This window comes from Ovis aries, chromosome 21 (assembly GCF_016772045.2).
Source record: "Ovis aries strain OAR_USU_Benz2616 breed Rambouillet chromosome 21, ARS-UI_Ramb_v3.0, whole genome shotgun sequence".
Taxonomy (NCBI): domain Eukaryota; kingdom Metazoa; phylum Chordata; class Mammalia; order Artiodactyla; family Bovidae; genus Ovis; species Ovis aries.
Window position 1 is genome coordinate 31,951,689 of NC_056074.1, and position 22,113 is coordinate 31,973,801.

General features: G+C 47.2%; 1 protein-coding gene across 6 annotated transcripts in view; it reads right to left on the minus strand.

Annotated features, from left to right (window-relative positions):
- Window positions 1-3,468: 3,468 nt before the first annotated feature.
- The window catches only part of NTM (neurotrimin), a 964,897-nt gene continuing 946,252 nt past the window's right edge, over window positions 3,469-22,113 (minus strand). For all 6 annotated transcript variants that reach the window (XM_027959855.3, XM_027959853.3, XM_027959852.3 and 3 more), the window contains one exon: window positions 3,469-16,153. In XM_027959855.3, coding sequence (XP_027815656.1) covers window positions 16,050-16,153 — 104 coding nt within the window. In that variant the 3' untranslated portion in view covers window positions 3,469-16,049. The remainder of the gene's footprint in view (window positions 16,154-22,113) is intronic.

Genomic DNA, 22,113 nt, shown 5'->3' on the forward strand with positions numbered 1-22,113 from the left:
TGCTTTGAGCTTTAGTTCCCAGAGATCCTGAGGTTATTTAAAGGAATTTCCCAAAGCCTGAAGCTTTGTACTGCACCTGGATTGGCCTGGAATCTCCAAGAACAGGGCCACACGTGGACTTGAACGGTGAGATTGTTTTAGCATCTCTGTTGCAGAAAAACACAGGGCCCAGCAGAAGCCATGCAGGCAGTGTGCTCCATCCATGGCTTGACTGCACATTTCTTGCACAGAGGCGAGGACACCACAGACTCGGTCAGGGAAGTGGGCCTGGATTTCTAGGGCCCAGATGGAAGGTCTAATCTGCTCTGAAGTATACAGTGTTCCCAACCTCTGTCCTAGCACACAGAGTACACGTGTGTGTCTGTGCGTGACATCCGAGGGTACATGGAGAGAGGTGGTCACAGATCTCCCCGGCTCAGGGGCCCCTGTCACTCAGGCTCTGCCCTGTGGATCGTCTCTAAGCTCCTGGTCTTCGTCAGGAAGCAACAGTTAGAATGGGACATGGAGCAACAGACTGGTTCCAAATAGAAAAAAGAGTACATCAATGCTGTATATTGTCACCCTGCTTATTTAACTTGTATGCAGAGTATATCATGAGAAATGCTGGGCTGGATGAAGCACAAGCTGGAATCAAGATTGCAGGGAAAAATATCAATAACCTCAGATATGCAGATGACACCACTCTTACGGCAGAAAGCGAAGAAGAACTAAAGAGCTTCTTGATGAAAGTGAAAGAGGAGAGTGAAAAAGTTGGCTTAAAGATCAGCATTCAGAAAACAAAGATCACGGCATCTGGTCCCATCACTTCATAGCAAATAGATGGGGAAACAGTGTCAGATTTTATATTTTGGGCTCCAAAATCACTGCAGATGGTGACTGAAGCCATGAAATTAAAAGACTTGGAAGAAAAGTTATGACCAACCTAGACAATATATTAAAAAACAGAGACATTACTTTGGCCAACAAAGGTCAGTCTAAGGTTTTTGCAGTAGTCATGTATGGATGTGAGAGTTGAACTACAAAAAAAGCTGAGCACCAAAGAATTGATGCTCTCGAACTGCGGCATTGGAAAAGACTCTTGAGAGTCCCTTGGACTATAAAGGGATCCAACCAGTCCATCCTAAAGGAAACTGATGTTGAAGCTGAAACTACAATACTTTCGCCACCTGATGCAAAGAGCTGGCTCATTTGAAAAGACCCTGATGCTGGGAAAGATTGAGGGTGGGAGGAGAAGGGGACGACAGAGGATGAGATAGTTAGATGGCATCACTGACTCAATGGACATCAGTTTGAGTAAACTCTGGGAGTTGGCAATGAACAGCGAGGCCTGGCGTGCTGCAGTCCTTGGGGTCACAAAGAGTCAGACACGACTGAGTGACTGAACTGAACTGGTGTTTGTAGGTAGCATCATGGAACACATGTTAGTGGTTCTTGTCTGCAATCAAGGGCTCATTCTCACCTAAGAAGGCAATTCCCCGTTTGTTGAGACCCTTGCTATCTCCTTGGCTAATTCATGTCTTTGGGTCCAAAGTAGGCATTTCAGAGCCCAACAGGTAGTATAAGAGAGATGGAAGCAATGAAGAAGGTACAGAGTGTGAAAGGCCGGTCTTCCCTTCCATAGTGATGGAGAGCTTTAAATAAGATTTGATTAGATAGAGTATGTGAAAGGACTTTGTAAACTGCAAAGAATAAATGATTTTTATTTTCAATACTGTGAATAGTGCAGGATTTTCCAGGCAGTTATTCCTAGTATGCTGCAAACCCTTACATGTCCAGTCCAAATTAGCCACTTAAAATAATGAATAAAATACAGACAGACAAATAGAAATGAGAGCGTTACCTGTACTTGGTGGGGATTTCATTTTCTTTTAACACAAGAAAACATCAGGCTGTGTTTAGAGGTGTGACTCACAGAGAATAATAATCATGGTGGCTTACATTAAAGCCATCTAGTTCAAACCATCTAGAGAGATGGAAAATGGCACCAGTTTAATGCCTTAAAAAAAATCTCACGATAGCATTTTGGAAGAAATATTTGAGTATAAAAATTCTTAATAGTCATCAAGAAATGTTAAACCAAGAGGGGTACTCTAATATAACTTGCCCTTAAGTTCTTTTTTGTTAAATAAATTAATGTATAATTAATTATGTAAGTGCTTGCATGCCAAATTGTATCCAAATTTTTGCAACTCCATGGTCTGTACACAACCCGGCTCCATCTGTCCATGGGATTCTCCAAGCAAGAATACTGGAGTGAGTTGCCACGCCCTCCTCCAGGGTATCTTCCAGACCCAGGGATCAAACCTGTGTCTCTCACGTCTCCTGCATCGGCAGGCAGGTTCTTTACCACTGATGCCACCTGGGAAGTCCAAATGACAATAATAAAAATAGCTGTATTGATCTCAGTACTCAACGTGCTGCGTGTGTGTGCTGCTCTCCTGGGGACAAGGACTAGAGCAGAGATGCTGGTCCTCCTGTGCCCATCCACTCATTTGTCAGTTTGCGTACTGCAAGAAAGGAAAAGATGCCAGCTAAACTATGACATGCCACTCAGTGCGAGACACATCTTCACAGAGTTCAACGTGAAGCTCAGCACTGAATTCAAGTGGTATTCGTGGAAGCCCGGACAGCTCAGAGACGGAAGGTGCAGGTTCCAGCGTCAGGCCCCTGGGTTACCATCCTGGCTTCACCTCTAGTGACCTTGTGCCTCCTTATGCCTGAACACAGGGATCTGAAAAGCAGAGTCAGAGAAGTGCCCCAAGGGTAGGTTGTCTGAATCTACAAAATGAATTGAAAACTACCGTGGGTTGTGAAATGCTGGGTGTTGTGTGTGTGTGTGTGTGTGTGTAATAATGTTATTGCTGACTCTCTCACCCACCAGACTGGAAACATCTCCGGAGCAGGAATGGCTTCGGCTGCACGTCACTCCATCCCCAACACCTAGCACAGTGTCAGGAACATATTAGGTCCTGCATAAACAATGAGGCAGTGTATACATGGGTTTCTTATCCAGTTCCAGTGTAACTGCTTTTCACTGAGGCAGCGCATTGATTTCCAGAGAGGTCTTGTTTACTTTTAGGAACATGTGCACCAGAAAGAAGATAACATGATTCAGAAACGTAAGGAAAACTGTGGGACTGAAAGAAGTCGTTATATAAACTTAGATTCAGTAAGAAAAACAAACATCTACTGAATTTCTCTTTCAACTCTCTGCGGAGACCTAAAGTTCTGAAAGGGATTTGTAAGTTCTCATGATGTAAGGGTTGAAGTGGAAACTTTCACTGAGACTGTGCTGATTGTCTCTCACACCAGGACGCACAGAGCGACTGGCCATCTGGAGTTTAATATGATCTTCTCATTCCCTTAAGGAAGACGCCCAGCTTTTTTTTTTTTTTTTTAATTTAATTTTGTTTGTTTGTTTGCTGATTTCTGCTCTAAGGCAAAGATAGTCTTTTTAAAAAATGTGGAGCATTTTAAAAAGTCTTTATTGAATTTGTTACAATATTGTTCTGTTTCTGTCTTGGCTTCTCCAGCCACAGGGCATATGTCGGGGACCTTAGCTCCCCGACCAGGGATTAAACCTTCACGCCCTGCACTGGAAGGTGAAATCTTAACCGCTGGACCACCAGGGAAATGCCAGTCCCCAGCTTTATTGAGCTATAAATGACAAATAACAATGTGTAAATTTAAGGATTACACTGATAATGGGTTACACTTATCCATTACCAAATGAGGACCACAGTGAGGTTAGTTAGCACCTCCATCATGTCACACAATTTCCAACTTTCAAGTATAAGACTCTGATGAAGAATCAAGTATAAAAGATAGTATTGTTACAGTCACCACGCTGCATTAAATTCCCCAAACTTTCTCATTATGTTATCTCGGAGAGTTTGTACTTCAAAAAACACACACACACACACACACACAAAACCCCTTTTTATTCTGTATTGGGATATAACTGGTTAACAATGTCATGATAGTTTCAAGTGAGCAGCTAAGGGACTCAGCTATACATATTCACGTATCCATCCTCCCCGACACTGGGAGCCTGTACCTTTGAACGCCATCCCCTTTATCTTGCCCGCTGGCACCTGGAAACCACTGTTTTACTCTCCGTTTGTTTAGGCTTCATTAGATTCCACATTTAGGTGCTATTGTACAGTATTTGTCTTTCTCTGCTGACTTATTTCACTTAACATATTTTTCCATATCTATTTGTTTACTTAATTTGACGGTGCTGGGTCTTCGGCAGGATCTTTAGTTGTGGCATGCAAAGTTAGTTATGGCATGTGGGATCTAGTTCCCTGACCAGGGACTGAACCTGGGTCCCTGCACTGGGACCTCAGAGTCTTAACCATTGGACCACCAGGGAAGTCCCTTGGCTTAGCACAATGCCCTCAAGGTCCAATCATGGTGTCACAGATGACTGGCTTTTCTTATTTCAAGTGGTGAATTGTATATAAATATATATATATACATATTTATACAAACACACTATATATTATACATTGCATATATATGATATGGACTTCCCTGATGGCTCAGACAGTAAAGAATCCTCCTGCAATGCAGGAGACCTGGGTTTGATCCCTGGGTTGGGAAGATCCTCTGGAGGAAGGCATGGCAACCAACTCCAGCATTCTCGCCTGGAGAATCCTATGGACAGAGGGGCCTGGTGGGCTACAGTCCATCCATGGGGTTGCAGAGAGTCGGACGTGACTGGGTGACTAAGCACAGCACATCTATAATATATATACCATATGCATTATCACAGCATTTTTTATCCATTCAGCCATAGAGGAACACTGCGGTTGTTTCCATGTCTTGGCTATTGTGAGTAACACTGTGATGCAGACATGTCTTCAACACCCTGATTTCGTTGCTTTGGATGCATGCCAACAAGAGCTACTGCAGGACTGTAGGAGATCCAACCAGTCCATTCTCCATCCAACCAGGAGATCAGCCCTGGGTGTTCTTTGGAAGGAATGAGGCTGAAGCTGAAACTCCAGTACTTTGGCCACCCCATGCGAAGAGCTGACTCATTGGAAAAGCCTCCGATGCTGGGAGGGATTGGGGGCAGGAGGAGAAGGGGGCGACAGAGGATGAGATGGCTGGATGGCATCACTGACTCGATGGACGTGAGTCTGAGTGAGCTCCGGGAGTTGGTGATGCACAGGGAGGCCTGGCGTGCTGCGATTCACGGGGTCGCAAAGAGTCGGACATGACTGAGAGACTGAACTGAACTGAACTGAACTGATGGTAGTTACATTTCCAATTTTTTGAGGAACCCCACATTGTTATTTCAGTGTGACTGCACCAGTTTATATTCCTCCCAACAGATCACAAGGGTTTCCTCTCCCCACATCCTCGCCCACACTTGTTTTCTTATCTTTTGATAATACCCATCCTAACATGTGTGAGGTGATTCTCAGTGTGGGTTTCATTTGCATTTCCCAGATGATTAATTATATTGAGCATATTTGCATGTACATGTTGGCCATTTGTATGTCTTCTTTGTAAAAATGTCTATTTGGTTCCTCTTCTCATTTTAAAAAATCAAGTAATTTTTGTCTGCGATTGAGTTGTATATATTGCTAATATATTTTAAAGCCTTATCAGATACATGGTTTGCAATTTTTTCTCCTATTCTATAAGCTACATTTTCATTTTGTTGATTCTTTCTTTCTTCTATTGAAGTATAGTTGATCAAATGTCATGTGAGTTTCAAGTATGATCCAGTTATATGTATGTATATGAAAAATATATATTTATACATATATCATATATATATTCTTTTTCAGATTTCCCTTCTAGATTACTATAAATATTGAATATAATTTCCTGTGCTGTACACTAGGTCCTTGTTGGTTATCTATTTTATATATAGTGCTGACCAATTGTTTTGCAGATTTTTAGTTTGTAACATCATCTCACTTATCTACATTTTCTTTTCTTGCTTGTGTTTTTGCTGTCATATCCAAAAAACTGTTGCCAAAACCAATGTGAGCAGCTTCCTTGAAACAGTTATTTGAATTATTGGGAAGATTGCAGACGCCATGTCTTGGGGGTGGGTCACTGGGGCATTATCATGATCATTTAGGGGGGTCATGTGTGTCGATTTTTCACATCCCTTGAAGCTTTGCATTGCTAACTTCACATTTAAAGTGGCAGTCACTTCCTCCTGTCTTTACTGAGTGACTCTGGGAGAGAAATGCCTGGCTCTGCTATGCATACTGAGGCTAAGACCTTCTGCAGAGATGACTGCCCCATGCTCTTTGCTCTCTCATGGGGCAGAAGTCCTCAGGTTATATGCCTTCCCTTGATTCTGCAAAGTCTAGCTGTGTGACGCCTCCCTTTGGCTTTCCCATGGGTGACCCTAAAGCTCAAGTTTCCTCTGGAACACGGCTGAAAGGGACTGGGCCCAATTCACAGACTACCGCATGGCCCACAGCCAGGACTGAGATCTATGTGCCTAACACGCAATGCATGCGTGGGCAAATCTCCTCCAAGCCCCTAGGCATGTAACTTCATGCAGGAACATTTTTCCTTGGATAGATGCTGAGCTGTTGTCCTGGAGATGGAGAGATAAGACAAATATGTCTTATCCACCATGTTGCTGACATCATTCCTCAAGGAACTTTTGAAATGATGGAACTTGGAGTTCCTTGCTCTGTTCGTGTGGCTAATCTGGGTCATTCTTTAGGTGGCTGAGGCTGAATAAAAGTGCCTGAGTGTAGACAACTTTCCTGTTAACCTAGTACCTGGGATCCACTAGTGCAACTTACCACACAGAAAGCCTCAGAGGCCAGCCAAGCCCTTGACAATGGTCTAGGCTGATGTGTACGTACATCAGGGCACTGAAGACCTAATGCATCCTCCTGGGGGCTTGCCCAGACTGATCACATTTCTTTCTTCAAAGTGATATTTTGAACCCCTAGTGTAAACAAAGGGGTCTTAGGACAACACAGAGCACTTTCTGATTTTTGAAACTGATCCTCCTCAGATAGCTTAGGCCTTAGGTTTTTACTGGAAAGGTGGGGGCTGCATCGGAAGAAGCAAATGGGAGAAAGAACAGGCGATACAGGGAAATACAGAGAAAAATGCTACTAAAAGAGTTGTGGGTGATCCAGGGGGCTGGGTTATTTAGTTGGAAAGACTTTTTCATCAAAGGTTCAAGGATGCGCCTCAACACTGCAGTATCTGTTAATGGAAACAGTCTGAGCTTCTATTCACAAATTCCAGTCTGATCCCCAGTGTCCTGGCGCTCAGATCATCCTATGCCTTGGACTCTGCCTGATTGATTATTCTTTTATACTTTTGAAGACAAGGAATGATGAGGCATTAATATAGATGCTCTGAGTGTGCCAACGTTTTGGAAAAATGATTCTATATGTGGCTGTGAAAAAAGACATATATTAATGCAAAAATGATCAGGAGGCCAGGGTGTCTGAAGTATTTGTAAAACAGTGGTATTGAGATTCATGAGAGAAGTTGCAGCAAACAGGTTGTAATGAATTTACTGCCCTTGTGCCACTGTGATCGAGGGCGATTACTTCTGACTAGTGAATTACACTACGGAATATTGATTTCCTTGTTCAGAGCCAGTGCTGGGCAAATGGTTTGCCTGACCCTCTCACACACGTGCTGTGCTTACATTGGCTCAATCGCATGCTTAGTAGATGATGTTTTACCCTTGAAGGCAGGCATCCCCTATCCAGAACATGGGGAAGAAATTCCAACGAGAGGGATGAACTATCCTGACATTTTGGAACCCTAACACTCGAGTGTTTGGTGAATTAAGCAAGCTCTTTTTGAGTGAAATGTTCTGACTACCTTAGGCCTAACAGAAAATGACCACCACAACAAAACAGTGTCGATTTAATTTCCTTGGCTCACTGTGGGCTATGAGCTGTTAGGTGTAACGGAAGAGCCAAAATCACAAAATCACTCCCTGTTACAAAACACAGCACAAGCACGTTTGCCTTTCCCTACAGCTGTCAGACCTACACTGAGGAGAGGCAGAAAGTCTGGAAGTGAGAGCCTGATGCCTTCAAGTCCCCATTCCTAAAGAACTGGCTCTAACCTATGGACAGCTCCCTGGGTGATTCCAGAAGGGGCTCAGCTTTTTGCTTTGTCTTTTTGTTTACTTCGTTACGTGTCAAAGCACGTTGAACACAACACTTCTCAAGTATATTTGAGAAATTTAAGCAACTTAGAAGTAAATCCAGGGTGAAATTTCTTAGCAGGTTTTCTTTTTCAAAGGTTTCCTTGATGTGGGCCGTTTTTAAAGTCTCCATTGAATTCGTTACAGTATTGCTTCTGTTTTGGTTTTTTGGCCAAAAGGCAAGTGGGATCCTGGCTCCCCGACCAGGGATGGAACCCACATGTCCTGCATTGGAAGGGGAAGTCTTAACTCCTGAACCACCAGGAAGACCCACAGTAGGTTTTTTTTTTTTTTTTAACAAGGAGTTCATTGGTGCATTTGAAATAGCTCATACACATCCAAAACTCTTTAGAGCATTTTGAGCATTCGTACATTTTTGGGGTTTCTTCTCTTGAGAGCACCTCTGTGTTTTCTCTTCTGACTTCAGAAAGTAGCTTCACAACCAAAGGTATGAGAATGGCAGGCTTTCTTCCCATCTCATGTCATCCCAACAGAAGGAGGTCCTTCCCTGGTGAGTGGGGAAGGGGTGTTTCCTATACAGCACCACGAGGCTGACGGCTGCCCGACGGTGGTCCAAAGGTGCTGTGTTGGCTTCAAACGTGGCCTTGTCTTAATTCTGGAAACAGATGTGAGCTATGTGAGGATACAGAAGGAGGCTGAGGATTTCAGACCTCGGGATGACTCCTGAGAGCAGCTCGGCCAACGCTCATTTTCCCGCTTGGAAAATCAAGACCCTGGAAGGTGGGATGACCCGCTGGGCATCCCACACTGCCTGTGTCCTGTTCTATGTACTCCACCTCTAGCCATTCCTCAAAAAAGCGAGGGGAACTTGACAAGCAATCTGCATGCCACTTTAAATATGCAAACCCTGATTCTATGTCTTCAAGAGCCTGTGGAGGAGCCGAGCTCACCATCCTGGGGGAGCCGGGAGGCAGGGCCTCACCTCTGCTCCCCAGGATTTCCGTCAGCAGCATGGAACACACCTGCCATCTGTACAGGCAGACTTCTCGTGTACAGAAAGGAGAAGTTTAGCCTTTTGGATTTCTTCTCTATTTCATCTTTTCATTTCCATCATTCTCACATTTTAAACTATAATATGGGCATTTAGGGAAAAGATTCTGTATTTAACAGATGATGTCTATTGCTGTTCGTTTCAGTTCCTGCCCGCCTCCCTTTCCGAGGGGTCCAGTACAGATGAGAACTGTGGGTGTGGGTGAAGGGAATGACGTGGCAATAGGTGGGACTGGTGATAGGCTGGATCACTGATTCCACTCTCCTTCGCTGTCTCCTCCATCCTCTCCAGGGAACACAGGACCCCTCGTCCACACGTGAGCCTGTGGTCTCCCGCCCTTGATGAGCACAAGAGGTCTGACTTCACCTGGTCCTCCCTCCAACGCTGCAACCGAAAGAAGCTCGGTCCTGCTCTTCACAGAAGATTTGAAAGTGAAACAGAAGGTCTAGGGTGTCAGAAGAAAGGTGTAGGGAGCGCGGGGAGCGAAGAATTGAGCCCATGACACACAAATATTTCAAATGAGATCTCAGCAATGTTCCTCCTGAGGAGAATACTTGTTCAGGAGGATGTGATGTGATCATTAAAAACCTTATCTGGAGACCTTCTTCTCATTATTATTTCCTGCTATTTTAAAGATGAATCTCGGGAATAACAGATGTCATCTGTTTTGAAGAATTAAGTAATTACAGTAAACACCACACACGTGCACAGATACTTAGGCATGCACACACACACACACACACACACACACACAGTGGGAACTCAGAGAGTTTTGTCTAGTTCCAATATAGTTTCCTTCTGCAAACTTTAAGATATATGGCAGTTTATTTCCCCCTTGTTTTCCGTGTGTCATATAGAAAACAAAACTGAACAATAGCTTGGGGCTAACATCATTGCTCGTCCCAGAAAAAGCCACTGTCTTTTATTAGAAAACATTCCCTTCCAACTGCTATGATGTCCATCCCTCAAATTCTCCTTGAGGAACCACTTCAAACGTCTGCAAAACTGGCAGCTCTGATGTGTTTTCCCTTCCTATGAGCCATTCTGGGAACAAAGACAGTGCACTGGCTATAAAATTGCCCAGAGTCACACCTTCAGTTGTCATTTATGTATATAAAAAAGCAACCTTCCAAAAATGTTTCTTGTAGAAATCTTATTAAAATCCAAAAATACTTGATTATTTCATTTTAAAGAGAGAAAAAATATAGCAATCTTCCATCATGACACCTCATACATAAGAAAGAGAATAGAAGCCTAACTAAAAGATTCTAGCCTAGCTAGAATCTGAGCTAAAACCTAGTTCTACTGATTAACAATTCAGTTCCTTCCCAAATTACTATGCTGATATTCAGAAATTCCCAAAATCAGATTCATTAGAAGCCAGATAAGTGTACAGCTATAGACTCTTTGGAAAAGATTCTGATGCTGGGAGGGATTGGGGGCAGGAGGAGAAGGGGACAACAGTGGATGAGATGGTTGCATGGCATCACTGACTCGATGGACGTGAGTCTGAGTGAACTCCGGGAGTTGGTGATGGACAGGGAGGTCTGGTGTGCTGCGATTCATGGGGTCACAAAGAGTCGGACACGACTGAGCAACTGAACTGAACTGAACTGATAGACAATTTACATTTCTAGGAAGTTCTAATCAAATAGATATTATGACAGAGGAATACTTCATTTTCAAATAACGTTAATGAGTCCTAAAGAATGGAAATCTACTCACACACTCATGTAATATGCCAGAAGCAAGCATCTAGGTGATTTGCAGGCTTGCATGGAGGTAAAATCAACATGCAAACAAATAAAGCCAAACCATGCTTCCTACATAAAGGTTCATGCCCCCAATGCATCAGATACACACTCTAAGAAATGACCTTTATGGAATGCTCAGGAATTAGGGGTAGTCTTTTTGCAGAAAGCCAGGTTGCTCTCATCCCATGATATGGACCTGATGTGAGAAGATGGGAGTTGTGGGAGGCGCGTGAGCATGAAGGAGCAGAGATCTCAGAGCTCTGTCACTCATATATCACAGAGCTACTGACTTACACATATTGTCTTGGAGGAAGACAGAGCTGGGCACTCCTGGAAATATGGCCGGAAGTAAGAGCCGAGAGGGGTGAGCACCGATGCTCTTGGAAGCCTGACTCAGCCACAATGGGAATGACAAAGGAGATGCTTCCATGTCCTCAAAGCGCAAGGAGTAAGCTTGCAACCAAATTAGTTCTGGGGTTTGGTTTAAAATAAACGTTAAAGGACTTCCCTGGTGGTCCAGTGGCTAAGACTCTGTGCTCCCAATGCAAGGCGCCTGGGTTCCATCCCTGGTCAGGGAACTAGATTTCATATGCTGCAGTAAAAGCAGAGTGCTTGCTGCAACCAAGATCCAGCGGAACCAAATAAATATTTAAAAAAATAAACAAAAAATGCTTGAGGGGGGTAGTATTAGTGCCTCACACAGACACAGACACTCTCGAGTCTCAGCTGTTTGGTGACCGTCGCGTGCATATGCATTCAGTGAGCAGTATAGGGCAGCCGGAAGGCTCACGGGGCAGACCTCACCCCTCAGCAACTTCTATCCACCTGCAGAGACTTCTCTGCCTTAATGAAAAGTTCCTCCAATGTTTATCCTCATAAGAATTTTTAAAAAAATCAAACAAACTAGGGGCGATTTGCTGTTCCCAGATGCTACACTCTTACTAAGCAAACCCACACAGTAGAGGGACCTTCTTGGGATTAATTAGTGAGACTGTTTTCCCTTCTGAACTCAGGGTCCAGAGGTACAAGGTTAAGACAGGGTCAGTCCCAGTGAAGTGTTCTGGACCTCCATCAGATTCCAGGGTCCATTCACTTGTGAACTTCTTTCCAGCCTGAAGAACAATAACTGTGCTTCATCATCACCATCATTATCACCATCCATAGCAACAGAAGCAAACATTTGTGGTTCATCGATGGCAAAGACAGCTCCAGCTCAGCACATCCCATTTGTCAGACAGACATCCTTGGACCAGTTCTATAACACGTTAGACATCTAAACCAATTGTGGAGAAGCGTTGATGGGGAGAGAGTTCATGGCAAGAACTCAAGAGCAGCTTGCACTTGTGAGGTTGGAAAGGAGCAGATATTCTGTTGAAAGAAGATGAATGGGTTTCTCTGCGAGCATGTCGTTAGAGTGATAAGGGTTTGAACCCCACTATTAGCAGCTCCCCCGACACACACACACTAATATAGGATAAAATCTGCAAAACCACAATCATGGTTTCCCCAAAGGACAACCTAAGGTTAGAGGTGGTGCCTGAATCCTAAAGCATGACCACAACTTGAGTTCCAAAGGGGTCCTGTATGTCTGAAATCCAGGCAGGCAGTGATGGTCATTCATTGGCACCTGCATCCTAAAAAGCACCCACACAAGCTGTTCAGTATCCTTCTCTACTTGCTCTAGTGAGCACTGTCTTTCCAAGCTTCTTTCCTGAGAAGAGAGGCCAGGGAATCACCCCATGAGCTCCTATCAAAACCACATCCTCCTGGACTGAACTCTGAGCCTGGCTGGAGGCCCTGCCTCGTAGGCACCCCTTAAAAAAAGACTGAAATTCAGCAGCTCACGGCTTGCGTGTTGCACTAAACAGAAGAGAAGAGACCCCCTGGAGGGGCAGGGAGCTCTCCCAGCTGCCGAGCCCAGTGGTCACAGCCAAGCTGGCTCTACCAGACACACGCTTGGGAATGACCACACCTCTAAAGAGCCTCGAGATAGGAAATGGCGACTAGGTATATGAAAGCTTCCTCATCGGTGTCACTTTACAGAGCTGGTCATGACAGATAGAATCCTTCCTGGGAGGATGGTGATGGGTGAAGTAAGTCAAGCTTCGTAAATCTGAACGAGAAAGCTCTGAATCACGTGGAGGTTACCTGTCATGCTGTGCCCTCATCCTGGCAAGGTCTGAGAAGACTGCAAAGTGCCCTGGTACGTTTCATTCAGAGCGGTTCTGGGCTCAAGTTGAGAAGTATGGAAATTATCTGCCTTTTTCCTGCTCTGTTCCTGTGATGCACAATCTGCATGGAATTCCTCTGGTACTCCGTGTCTACAGAAGCTCCGGTCACACGGAAGCTAGTACATCTCACCCACTCTCGCTGTAAGGAGACAAGCCCCTTGCCCTTAGCGGTTTCGAGACATGGGGGAGAATGACTGCAGGGCAGCCCAGATCTGCGAGGCTTGGCCAGACTTTTTCAGGCCACGCTGCCAGGAAGAGGCTGGAGTATCTGACACCTGCTGGTGGAGGTGGAAGGTCAGAAAGGGCACAAAGAAACACGACGCGGGATGGGTGGGAGAGGGGCGGACTGAGTTTGGAGTTAAGAGATGCAAAAACGTTACATTTAGAACGGATAACAACAAGGTCCTACTGTCGAGCATGCGGGACTGTGTTGAAGATCCTGTGATAAACCAGTGGGAAAGAATATGAAAAAAAAAAAAGATTTTTTTTTTTTAAAGAAACGTGGAGTCAACAAGCTTTTCTCAAAGCTGCCAGGAGCTGCTGGAAATGAAACGACTGCTTTCCGACACTTCCTCCTCTCAGGTGGGACTGGCCCCCAAAGACACAGCATGGTGATCCCTGCATGGTTCAGCTCCGACCTCATTTCTGCCTTTCAGTGACTCTTCAGCTGCTTATTGAATTTCCAGAATCAGAACAGGTTAGACTTATTTGAAAACTATTCTGCATTAACACCTACCTTTTCTCTTAATTTGTCACTAGAGGCAAGGTTTGGGATGCAGGCTTGGGTGGAAAGTTTCCGACACGCTGGCTGATGAGGCTTGGGATTTGTCAATACTCACGCACAACGTCTCGGAGGTTTGGGGGGCGATGGCTGCACTCTGCACCCGCAAGTAATCACGTGTGAAAGCTGTCCCTGGACCTGCCATCTGGGTTACCAGGGGAGCTGCGGACACAGCAGGTCCTCCTGAAGACACTGGAGGTGTGGTCAACAGAGCCTCACCTCCCCTGCTTGTAATGGAGGAGTGTTTCCCAGAACCTCTGCCTGCGGTCAGAACCCACGCCACGGGGAGCCCCCCTCCACCCCCGAGGGGGCCAGAGAGCCTGAGTCAGGAGCCCGACCCCTCCTTCACGCCTGAGCCAGGCAGGTGCTGCTCCCCCACACCCCCTGCTTGACAATGAGGTACCACACCAGGTGAAGAGGGACATGGAACACTTTTTAATGTCAAGTCAGAGACAACCCTTCCCTCCCAGCCCCCAATCCCACCTTCCCTCACCACATCAGGACCCCTCCCCGAGGCCCCTCCGGTTCCCAGACTTCGGGGGACGAAGAAAAGTTTACCTAAAAACTGCCTTTTCTTCTCTTTCATACACACGCACACAAAGGTGGGAAATTAAATAAAATAAACCAAGAGGATTAGATTCTCCAGCGGTCACAAAGGCATCCTAGATTCCCATGACGGGCTAAAGCGAGTGGTTACTGACTGCGGAGTTGGTTCGGCTGCTTGCTGTCTGTCCACACCCAGGGCTCTTGCTGGAGAAGCCGGGCCTCCCGCATCAGCCCTCACGTCCGAGAGCCGCCCCTGGAAAAGATGCTGCGCCTGGTGTTAGTGGTTTGTTTTCTTTTTTCGCGTTTTAGAAATGTCTCTGACATGTGAATAACCCAAGAAAATAAAAAGGCAGGAGCTGATTACACAATTACCAGTAAACTCTATCATCTTTTAGAAGAGCAACACACAGCTAACGCCATATACAGCATGCAGTAATGTTTGAGAAAGGACCCTGCTGAGAAAGAAAATGGCTAGAACTCTAACAAAAAAAAATATATGTATATATATATATATATACTGTATAATATATGTCATCAAAAGAAGCATTGTCAGCAAACTCAAGATACAGTGCAGGTCACCCTTCCGTTTCTAAACAGCATGTAGAAGCATAGTATTGTCTGCATTAAATGCACAGAATAAGAAGAAATCTGTAGCGCTGGTGGAGATGTTGATTAAATTGCATGTTTTTTTTTTTTTTTTGGTGGATTTGCCAAATCCTCACCAGGGGGTCAATGCCTGGTGTGTGGTCCACCAGTTGTAAACCTAGGTAAGAAGTACACTATTCAAGTCTAACCTTTAACAAACACACTTCCCTTCACCCCTTTCATCTGTGTACTTTTTTTTTTTTAGTTTTGTCTTGTTTTTGCACTAAGTTTTAGACTCATATCAGAAAATATAATTAATAAAATTAATAATGAATCAGAATCCCTTATTATCCATGATGTCCATGTAGTAAAATGGAAAAAAAAAAAGAACATTTAAGAATATCTTTTGTGACTGTTGATTGTGGGATTGTTGTAGCTGTCAGGCCGTCTTGTTTTTTCCTTTTTATTCATCTTTTTGATGCTGCATTTCATCACACACACAAAATAGGGACACAGTCCAGGAACGGGCCCGCTCGCCTCCCTCTGAATTAGTTCTTCTCTACGGAATGATTGAATTTGGGGTGGCCGAACTCCAGAATTTTCCTTGGTGGGGGGGGGGGCACTGTGGTGGGCAGAGCTGCTGAGCCCCTGCCCGCCTGGTAACAGAGGTCACGCCATGCAGTTTACGGGTGGGTCCAGAGCCACGGGCATTCTTCCCATTTGGAAAAAGAAAGAAAACTCGGCTGTACCTAGGTATCTGCATGGTGATTTCCAGTGTCCTCGTTCAATTCGTTTTCCCAGAGCATTCTTTGTTCCCCTCCCTCGAATTTGTGTCCCCTTCGGCTCTGCTGTCTGAATTTGGTGGGATCGTGTCTGCTTTAGAACAGGGGTGCTCGCCTTGTCGGTGTTGGTCACCATCGCTGACGTGTTGGCGGTGCGGCGGCTCCTCCCCATCGGGGATGCGGCTCTCACATCAAAATTTGAGGAGCAGGTGCAAGACCAGGAGAGGTAGCAGCCAGAGGCAGCCTGCCCTCCTCGACGACGTCCCATTGCTCACTTCGCTGACGGCACCTGGGCCTGCAGAGAGAACGCACCTGCCGTGAGCCTGGCCCCCTGCCTCACGGAGGCGCCTCTCCAGCCGGGAGCCTCCAGCGCCCCCCCGTCCACACACTGGGACTGTGTGGGGAATGAACCCTCCACAGCCTGATCCTGAGGACACGGCTAGGTGATGGGGAGTCTGCCCGTGCAGGGAGGGGCTGAGAGATGTGGGTTTCAGTGTGCAGGTGGCCACTACTCCCCTGCCATCAGAACATGCTGAGGCCCTGGCTCAGGGGGCAGGTTCAAGAAGAAGGTGGTGGATTCATGAACACCCTACCCAGAGCTTCGGGAAAGCGACATCCCTATATCGTCTACGTCATCGTCCAACCCCTCTGAGTACTGCCCGCCTCAAACATCCGCGTGGCCCTTCAGCCGCCCCACCTGTCCTGCAGGAAAGCACGTGGTGGGCACACTGACCCCCTGTAGATGCTGCACAGCCTTGGCATTCCTTCTCTCAATCACTCTGTTTCAGGGCAGTGCTCTCGGCCTCTCCCTCATCTAGACCTCGCTAAGAGCAGACCTCCCTCAAGTTCCACAGGCTCAGAAGGTCAAACCCAGCTGTCATGAGGTGGGAGCAGGCCAAGAGACAGGTGGCCTGTGGCTGTGCACACAGGAGGATTTCCAGGGACAGGGGAAGGCAAAGCACGCCACGGCATGCGTCTGTCGAGGGGAGATGGATGGCACCTTTCTCTAAGGGCCACGCAGCAGCCTGGCCTGCACACAGATGCTCGTGGAGATGGAGCCAGACTCGGGAGGCAAGGTAACTATGAGGTCACAACACTCCCCAGCAACTTCCCTATCATTTAAGCTTTCCGGCTCCCTGAGCCCCATGACCATGAACTCCAATGACAAATGTAGTTAGGATTCATGAACAGTGCACACGCGTTTGGATGCCTGGATGAATTAGGCGCCTGATGGAGCAAGGCGTCTTCTCAGCGCGCTTGCCCTGGCAGCCTCTGTCACACAGGACTGCGCTGTTGCTGTTCTTCACTTGCTGTCGGGTCCAACTCTTTGCCACCCCTTGGACACATCAGTGCCCTCTGTCCTTCACTGTCGCCCTGGAGTTTGCTCAAATCCGTGTCCACTGAGTCAGTGATGCTATCACTGGACTTAGCAGAGACATTTGAAGCCGGTGCCCCCTCTAAGTCCACATCCTCACTGGGTTGAAGGGACAAAGCTAGACCTGCTTGCCTGACTCGGACACTGGACACGGAGACAACTCTGGCTAATACAGTTTACCATCAAGCCAGGCTCCCTAATGCCATATGGAATTATGTTCTCAAGTCTTAGAACTCCTAGCCTGGAAGCAATGCCCATATGATTTCTTTCTTAGGCCTTTGGAACAAAGCTCTTGTTCTAACCTAAGCCTACCCCTGAACAGTTGTGAGTCTGAAATGCACCAGGTCATCCAGCCTCTGTGTCTCTGGTGCTGCTTCTCAGTGAAGGGTGATGACTCGTCACCCTAAAGTATCTCTTTGGCACACAGATTATTTTAAGTTGAGAACAGCCAAGGCTCAAGACTGAGGAAGAAGCTTTGATCTTCCTCGGAAGAAAAGCTATGAACCTAGACAGGATATTAGAAAGCAGAGACATCATTTTGCTGACAAAGGTCTGCATGGTATAAGCTATGGTTTTTCCATTAGTCATATATGGATGTGAGGGTGGGACCATAAAGATGACTGAGCACCAAAGAATTGACACTTGCAAATTGTCATGTTGAAGAAGACTCTTGAGCGTCCCTTGGACTGCAAGGAGATCCAACCAGTCCATCCTAAAGGAAATCAACCCCGAATATTCATTGGAAAGACTGAGGCTAAAGCTGAAGCTCCAACACTTTGGCCACCTGATGCGAAGAGCTGACTCACTGGAAGAGGCCCTGATGCTGGGAAAGATCGAAGGCAGCAGAAGAAGGGCACAACAGAGGATGAGATGGTTGAATGGCATCATTGACTCAATGGACTTGAGTTTGAGCAAACTCTGGGAGATGGTGAAGGACAGAGAAGCCTGGTGTGCTGCAGTCCATGAGGTCGCAAACAGTTGGGCAAGACTAGCGACTGAACAAAAACAACACCTGGCTGGGTAAAAAATGTAGAAGGAGGACCCGTTCCAGGAAGAGAGCGGTCACCACAGGTAACCACAGTGTGAACTGGCTGTGGTGACAGGGAGGAACTTGCAGAATCTGTCTGTTATCCTTCCCCTTTGTGTCCATCTCTGCCTGCCCACCAATAACTGCCACCACACAGCGGCATTTCCATCTCCATGTGAATTGCCTCCTCTCCTTTTGAAGTCCTAACCCCCTGTCCCCAGCATCCTCTTCTGTCTTTAGCTGAAGACGGTATTTAAGGTGAAGGTTTGGGACATTTTGGTGAGTGCATGAGTTATCCTTGTCTCTTCCATGTACGTGTGAGCTCAATTGCTCAGTCGTGTCTGCCTCTTCACAACCCCATGGATAGCGGCCCACCAGGCACCTCTGTCCATGGGGATTCTCCAGGCAAGAATACTGGAGTGGATTGCCATGCTCTCCTCCAAGGGATCTTCTTGATCTAAGGATCAAACCCGAATCTCCTGTGTCTCCTGCACTGCAGGTGGACTCTTTACCACTGAGCCACCAGGGAAACCCTTTCATGTATATGCTGCTGCTGCTAAGTCGCTTCAGTCATGTCCAACTCTGTGCAACCCCACAGATGGCAGCCCACCAGGCTCCTCCATCCATGGGACTTTCCAGGCGAGAGTACTGGAGTGGGTTGCCATTTCCTTCTCTGTTCATGTATCTATGTATCATTACATTTGTATTTTATTTTTTCCTATTACTCTGTTTCATGTCAATTTAATTATTAAGCCAGCCAGAAGAACCTAGAAGGATACAGGAAATTTTCTTCCTCCCCAACCGCAGTGCTGCTGAGGCCAGAACTCCTTGGCAGAGCGAGTTCTCCCGAGGAGAAGGACAAGAGATGACTCCTCTGCTCCCCACCAGGGAGGTGAATGTCTGGGTGACACAAAGCTTAACCCCCTCCCTCTCCCAGTCCACCGCATATCCGTGACAAGCGGGCACCCCTGCGAACCTCCAAAGCTCCGGATGACTTGTAGTTCAATTTCAGATTTGCTTATCCTTGACCATTGATCACAAATTGGTTGCATCTTCTAAAATCTAACTCCTGTTTCTATACAGCTCATCTCCAGAAACCTCAGCTTTTATGTTCAATCACTTCTGACTCTATACACATTCTTTGGAATCTCAGGAGAGAAGTTGCCCCCAGAGAGGACGCCCTTCCACTCTGGGACACCCCAATATTCTTGGCAGGAGAGCCCTACCTTTGCCTGAGGCCACCTCTGAGACGGGGAGTTTGTTCTGGGTTCCTGGGAGCCAGGTTCCAAGTGTGATGGGAGGGTTGGTGGCTGCACGCCCCTCCCCCAGGCACGCTGCCCATGATTCCAAGTGTGTTCTGCTCACTTTGCTCACACGTCTGGACACACAGGTATCTATTCACACAGAGCTTCCTTTCTCTCTCATTTCTTTTCTCTCCTGAATACTGGCTCACACAGCTTTGAAACTCACTCCCCACTCATCCCAGCATGGCCTCCTAGTCCGGCTCCTGGTAGGAGAAGGGGGACGATGCCAGTTCCCGCATGGAGACGCTCTCTGCCCCTGCCGTCCTCCACTCCTCTGGGCTGCGGGCACCGCACGTCCCCAGGGAGGTGGATAGAGGATGCACACACCAGGCAGACAGCCCAGCAGGGACCTGGCTAGGCAAGAAAAGTCAGAAGCCTTGTCTCCTGGCCAGGGAGTCTGCAGTGTCCCGCGGGAGGCGGCTGGGAGCTGGCAAACACACCGGGCACCTGGCAACAGCCGCGGTGTGGCAGGTATCTGGGGTGTATGTTGTGTTCCGATTCTTCCTGCTTCCCTGGGGCTCCTGGAAGCTCTGCTGCCTGTTGGGATGCACACAGGGAGCCTGTGGGGAGGGCCCTGATCCCCCGTATCAGAGAACGCCTCCCAGAGAAGAGAGGAAATGCCTGCTGGGGGTGAGGGGGCAGGGAGGGCGCTCGGAGTGTGATGTTCTGTAGCTGCCCTCCTCTCCCAGGTGTGTCCGTGGGGCTGGTGCTCCCCAGACACTGCCACGTCCAGCAGGACGTCGCCTCCCCATCCAGCATTTCTCTGGACACAGCTGCCCCGGAGAAGGAAACAGCGGTGGTTCCTAGAGAAACTGAGGCAGGGTCTCCCCGCATCCTCTCAGAGTCCACACACCAGCTGTCTACCTCCCACCCTGGACTTTCTGGGTTGACCCCTTATGCCAACCCCAGGCCGATGTTTCTGTGACTCCAAGCTGACCAGACCACTAATGGATTCGATTCCTTGGGCCTTTAGGGAACCTCTCAGCTGCTCCGTAGGACAGTCAGAGGCTTGCTCTGACTCCTTAGCCTCACTCCAGGACACGTGTGCCTCGGGCTCTCCCTGCTCCCACTCCACACAACACCAGCAACACACATAGGCGTATGCATGAGTGTGCGCCTTCCAGCCTGTTCTCTTTGCTCCCCACCATCACCCCTTCTGCCTGAAATACTCTTCACCAGACTCACTTCTACTCCTTGTTCCAGGTTCTGTTCTGGCCTCAGCCACCTCTTCCAGGCAGCCTTCCTTGACTTGCTTTGTTCCCTTCTACCACACCATACACATCCCACTATTAAAATACACACCCATCCTACAGTTCCCTTCATGTGCCTCACATGTGTCTCCTCCTCCATGCTGTGAACTCCATAAGGGCAGGATTTGTGCCCAGTACCTCAGCAGGTACTTAAGAAACATTAGCTGGAGGAAGGAAGGGGCCAGAACAGTGACCCATGCTGACGTGTCTATACCTACTTTGTGTCTGTGTTTTTCTTTTTCTTACAATTCTACTTGAAAAAGAAAAGTACAAACCAAACTGAAAACAAAGCAAAACATTCTCCTACTTTGCCTTCTTTCAAACAGCTTTCCTCCACTTTTCTAACAATTCCAATACAAGTCATTGAAAATTCGCGTGGTTGAGGAAAGATATACCCAGAGGTAAGGCCACACTGGTTAGGATTCCAGGTGGAGTGTTTGCACCTGGAAATGGGTTCTGGCCCCTTGAAGTCCCTCATGTAGGAGAAAAAGGCTGTTATCTCCTGCTTTAATATGTGGAAACTCACTCATAAGTGACGTCCCCAAGGTCCCTTGATTTCTGTCTCCAAATACAATTTTCTTTTCATGGACTCGGAGCTGTGGCTTTGTGGGCCGCTCACATCTCCAGAGAAGAGAGCAGAGAGTGAGGCTTCAGGGCCTGCCCAGCCTGGGTACCGGTCAAGGTGGGGTCCCCAGGCCTGCCCACACTGATCAGCACAGGAAGATCCCCACGAGAGGAGGGGAACCTGGACTTGCTGTCCAGGCAGGTACGGATCCCAGGCTTCGGGCGCGAGGCCCTCTCAGATCCCGTGCTGGCCAGGGGAACAGCTCAGCCCAGCTGCTCGGTGATGCGGCCGCACAGAGGAGGTCTGTGTGCTCCGTCTAGCAGTACCTCCACTCGACATGGAAGGCCTTACTTCCTCAGTCTCATTAGCCAGTTCTGGAGGCCTGAAGAGCCTAATTACCAGGACTGTCAGGGTCCTGGGGAGCTGTGACGAGTGTCAATTTATCCATCGGAAACATCTGGACGGAATGAAAGCCCCTGAATAAGATGAGTTTTTATTCGTAGCCAAGTGACTCACCCAAAACCGCCCCCTTCCTTCCCCTGACCCCTTTCTCCTGCCACTTCCCTTCCAGTTCCAAGTTAGAAAAAGAGAAAATGGGGTAAGCAGAGGCCAGCATGCAAGGCCAAGGTCCAGGAAGATCATTGCATTAGAGCATCATGTGCAAAGAAAGAGGCGGGCCTGCTACAGAAGGGCCCAGATGTGGAGCTATTCTGGGCACTGACATGTCCCCATTA